General features: G+C 33.9%; 1 protein-coding gene across 1 annotated transcript in view; it reads left to right on the forward strand.

Annotated features, from left to right (window-relative positions):
• LOTGIDRAFT_167454 (hypothetical protein) overlaps nucleotides 1-4,009 on the forward strand; it is a gene marked incomplete at both ends in the record, with an annotated part of 4,679 nt that extends 670 nt beyond the window's left edge. The window contains 5 exons of the mRNA XM_009064930.1: nucleotides 289-459; nucleotides 750-1,027; nucleotides 1,563-1,727; nucleotides 2,243-2,384; nucleotides 3,960-4,009. Coding sequence (XP_009063178.1) covers nucleotides 289-459; nucleotides 750-1,027; nucleotides 1,563-1,727; nucleotides 2,243-2,384; nucleotides 3,960-4,009 — 806 coding nt within the window. The remainder of the gene's footprint in view (nucleotides 1-288; nucleotides 460-749; nucleotides 1,028-1,562; nucleotides 1,728-2,242; nucleotides 2,385-3,959) is intronic.
• Between the last annotated feature and the right edge of the window lie 1,240 nt (nucleotides 4,010-5,249).

The raw sequence follows: 5,249 nt of genomic DNA on the forward strand, positions 1-5,249 counted from the left end.
TATGATGAATTATGAGTTGGCGGAAGCGTGGCACGTGATTGGCGTCTATAAATGGCTTGCAGCGTCACTAGTACCAGTAGATATAAATCTCACTAGATTACAAGCAGCAACTACCTAATGTGCAATATCAGCATCCCTTGCGAGCGAACGTTAACTTATCATCCTCCAACCAACCAACAAATGGAGACCAAAAAAAAAACGAAATTGTATTCTCTAAGATTGTGGTCCAATAAGCCCTGATAGATACCAAATCTTATACCGTGACCTAATATTTTATATATCAACTAGCTCCTGCTTGTGGACCTCCTCCAGTCCCAAAAGGTCACAAATTATTAGAAGTAATTGGATCTCCTGGTAATTATACAGCGAGATATAAATGTGATCAGTTATACGTTCATCGTCAAATAGACGAAACACGATGTATTGGTGATTCAGACTGGACGGAAACACCATGCAAGGGTAAGTTTAACTTAGTATTATCATATAACTTCGCTTAAAGTATTTTAGAAATCTACTTCCGGTTTGTAATGGTTAGAATTATATATCATATTTAAAAGCATATCCGAATCATAAAAACCTCAAAAAATCAATGAAGTCTGAGAGCAATCATTGATCCTTCCGGGTAGAAAAATAAGACAAAGCCATGTGCTATGTGTCCAGCGAAAGCGAATTTAGTGTATATTATCTAGAAAAACACAAAACAAAACTTCTTGATCTGTATTTTCAGATTATTGTTCTTTTTATTTCAGATTTTGCATCTTGTGCAACGATAAAAGAATGTAACTCATCTTACACAACTGACGGTGAATATATTCATTATCCTGGTATCTTAAACAGTTCTTCAGTTCGTCTGTATTGTCACAACATGAATACCAGCAGTCCTAAAACCTACCTCACTCTCAATGCTACTAATGTATTTGATTATCCTACTGGAAGATGCGTTGATAATAATGGATGTAAAGTGTTTAACTATACCAATCATGCGCAAGGAAAGACAACTTTCACAAAGGTTGCTATTGATACAGAGGTAAATGAAGTGTGTTAGCTTGAACTATAGAGATGTACCGCCTAGACCTATGTGGATGGTATCGACCTTAAAGAAGAGTCTGTAAAGAACAGCCAAAATCTGCGGACATCCAGTTGATCAAATATGTTTGCAACAATGCAATAGAACCGAACTGATGAGATGATGTGGTTATAAAATCAAATTATTTGATTACTTGGTGTTTCTTAGGAATTATCATGTAGTTTAATCATATCATTATGTTCTTATTGCATATAATTAAGAGTTTTAACCAATCGTAAATGTCCGTGTATGTACAGTCTGGATAAACAAAAAAAGACTTTTTGACCTTTGTTGATCGGTCACTCATTGGAATTCTGCTGGTAATTCTCTTCTAATCTAGCTAATTATGAATTAATTATGGACATGTGAGATAAACCGGTATTTTTCCAAGTCATAAGAACACATCTACTTTCTATTCATATAAGTATTAGCATTTTCATTTATATAAATGAAAATAAGGGAACTCATCTTTAAGACTGATAATTTTTTTCTTCAGAAAATGTCCAGCATAAAGAATGATTATACATTTACTATTCAACATTTTGGAGCTCAGAGGACGTATGCCTCGGTTTTTTGTTGTAGTCGTTCAAATATAGCCATGTGTTTGAGAGGAAGATCAACAATAGATGTAACTAATACAGGACTAATGATCAGTAACTCGGTAAGCATCCAACGGAGATGCAATCTTTAGTGTTAGAACACGTTTGAGATCCCTTGGCAATGGGAACGAGTAAGACAGTACGCTGTACAAGACAGTGTCGCAGTAAACACTCCTTGATTATACACTGAACCTCATTGTTTGTTTTTATTAACCAGACTATCAGTTTTCATATAGACAAGTTCACGTTTTTTTTCCATTGAGAAGCATAGAAGTTTAATATCCCCAGTCATTTTTTGGTCCTGACACTACCTTACCATTTTGTTTGGTCGATCGGCTGCATTTTTGCGAAAACGTCTGGAACCTGCGAGTACCATCGAGCACTATTTTATGGCTTCGGGGAAGATCTGGTGTGATCGTCTCGGTCTTCCAATGGTCTGGTACCGATATTAGCGAAATGAGGGTATAAAGATCTTTTTATCAATTGAATCATGTTACTATTTACCAACTTGTTTTTTTGTAAACTTGGTGGAATAAAATAAGAGGCACATGTCACTGAATATTTAACATTTTTACAGACAACATGGTCAAACGCCGGATATTTAAGTCATTTTACAGTAAATAGAACTGATTTTGTGGTACAATTAAGAGGTGATGGTAGTTGTGGTGGGGCTAGACCAACTGGTGGCTTGCTACAATTTGTTAAAGATCATCAATATGGTAAGCCTGATTTTCTATGTAGTACATTTGATATAAATGAGATGAATACAGTTATTCATCAAGGCTCATCGTATCTTCAACACGTCTGAAGGCTGGTACTCATGATAACTCCTCTGTTATGAAAAAAATTACATGTAATATTAATAGTTAACTATTACATTTTCCTATCGTGTGTCACTAGGAACCGAGATAATAAATATTAATGGTAACACTTGATTTTCAAACCAGCCAATCAACACTTGTACGCAGCCATTTTTACATTTTGTTTTGTGTATATGAACGCAACACATAACCTATGGGCTAAATGCTAGACTGGGCCATATTACCTTGGTGTAATTGACCTAGTTTTGGCCCATATCAAATAATTTATTTACAATTTGAAATAAAAAAAAAAGATTTAAGTCAAAAGAAACAGTAATTTGAAAATCTGACTAAATAACCTAAGAATTCCACATAATATCTCGAAAACGTAATTCAATGTGAATATTTAGGTTCAGGTGCAGAAAACTATTCAGCAATTCTTAACAGGAGTTTTTTTTATCCGGTCCAGATGATACTGCATATTTATGACACAACCTAGCCTTGTATACAAATATATACCTGTAGGTTCTCAAATAATAGCTGTCAATGAGTTCAATATAAGTTAGGGATACAGCCATACAGGATCATCAGCATTAATATGATATATTGAATACCCGCGGATAGACCGAAACATTTCTCTCTATTCCAGCCTCTGATAGTTATTTGAACAGATGTCTGGCTGTTTTAGAAAAACTAGGCCATGAAAAATAAGGACTTTCCGCATCTCCACAGGTGCAGGTTTTTTAATCTTATTTAGATACCTCGGATCTGCAAAACCAGATATATTTGGAAAGATGAATATATTTGTAGTTCAGTTATACCACCATTTTCTCCCTACACCATTTATGTCGCGTCTCCGATTCCACCAATATTTTTTTTTACGAAACTGACCTCGCAACCGCCATTTAAAACTGCATGCGCAGCCAATAGTTCAAAAGTCACAGATTCACGTGATACTAATAAAACAAAAGTTACGGTGATGCCCAACACTAATTTATAGTCATGGTAAAGGTTTTTTAATATTATGTCAGAAAAAACTTTGAAGGTGTGATAAATCTCCAATTTACAGGGTATATTTTTTCTGACACTACTCCAGTCGACAGCTGTCAAAATATCCACCAGAGGCTGGAATAGAGGAAGATGTGGCAAGCTTCATGGTTATGCTTAGGTATGACGTAGGGGTTCATGCCTTTAACGGGTTCGAAGCTTAGGATCTACGACATTCTTAAAAGGTCTTATAACGTGATATTGAATGTGATCTCAAATATAATATCGTATTAACTATCACGCAATAGAAATTTGTTGTTTCTGAGTTATGAAGTCGTATGTTAAAACATTGTTTGAAGACCCTCTCAATGGTTAACTATATCTAAATACTTTGTTTGTTGTTTTGCGGTTAATTTTAACACATTACACATAAAAATGTCGAACGTAGAATGTAGAACGTAACGTTTAATGTAACTTAACGTAACGCTTTTTCCGTTTCTTTTTCAGTTATGCCAGATGATACTATAGATCCACGATGCAGTTTACTTGGTATATAGAAGTACCAAACACCTACAAACTAAGTGTTACTTTTGGCAATTAAACCCCGCCTTAAAACGTCTCAATGAATTTTATGGTATTTCACGTCACTAATAGATTTACGTTAAACAGTGAAACTGTATGACTTTTTATTTTATCTGCACAATATAGATTCACCTGATTCACTTTTCTTTAATTCGTTATGGAAAATGGTTTTGTATTTGATTGTGGTAAAATAAAGTAATGTTTGTTCGTCCAGCTGAGAGAGTTCAATATTTCATTAACAATATATTTATTTCATATAGTTACAGTAGTAAGGAACACTTATACAAAACGATACAGAAAGAAGTACAAGGCTTAATTTAATCTGGTTGCAAGCTCAATATTAGCTCAATATTCCACACGTATATGTTATTTTCCTAAATAGAGAGTATGTTTTAACGATTCGACCACAGGTGTCTTTTGAACGAAGGACTTCTTATTTCTGACCCCGGTGCACTTTTTATGGAAATCAATCAAACAGAACTCGAAATAACCCATTTTTGTCTTGTTTTGGAAAAAAGTCAACTTCCATAAACAAAACTCCATAACACTGCAGTCCCGCACAAAAATTTGAATATTAGATGAAAAAAATAAAATAATCAGAGAATTAGGCTATACTTATTAATTGTATGTATGGGTACATGTTAAATTACAAAAACAAAATATTTTAATTCAATTACATAAAATTACATTTTAACGTCAAGGGGCCTAGTAAATCCTTTGTTGTCTTTAATTCATTTACCGCCCTTTAATAAGCAAAATTTTTTTTTTGCTGGATTACAGTGTAATGGCGTTTTTCTCATGGAAGTTGTGTCATATGTAAAAAGTAAAGCAGAAGTCTTTCACGAACAGATAAACAAAAACTATCCAGATGTTCTTTAGGGTTGTCCCACTTTGCTGGCAGGTATGGTCTAGGATAATAAAGGTAATCTTCCAAGATAATCCACAAACAATGGAAGGATTAAACACAGATTAATTGAGGGAATTGCTGGCAAGATCTTATTTCAAATGATAAATATAATTTTAAAACTTGGTAATTATCTTAATGTAATTAATGATAACAATTGTGTCAATATTAACTCGTTATGGGAAATTTTGTGGGTCAATGACCAATCTGACTGGAAGAGGAAACTTTGGGATGATAAAAATCTAGTCAATTGTAACAAGTTACGTACATATAGAAAATATTTTATTTATACAGAACCTTATGCCACCAAT

The sequence above is a fragment of the Lottia gigantea genome (assembly GCF_000327385.1).
Source record: "Lottia gigantea unplaced genomic scaffold LOTGIsca_66, whole genome shotgun sequence".
Classification (NCBI taxonomy): Eukaryota; Metazoa; Mollusca; class Gastropoda; family Lottiidae; genus Lottia; species Lottia gigantea.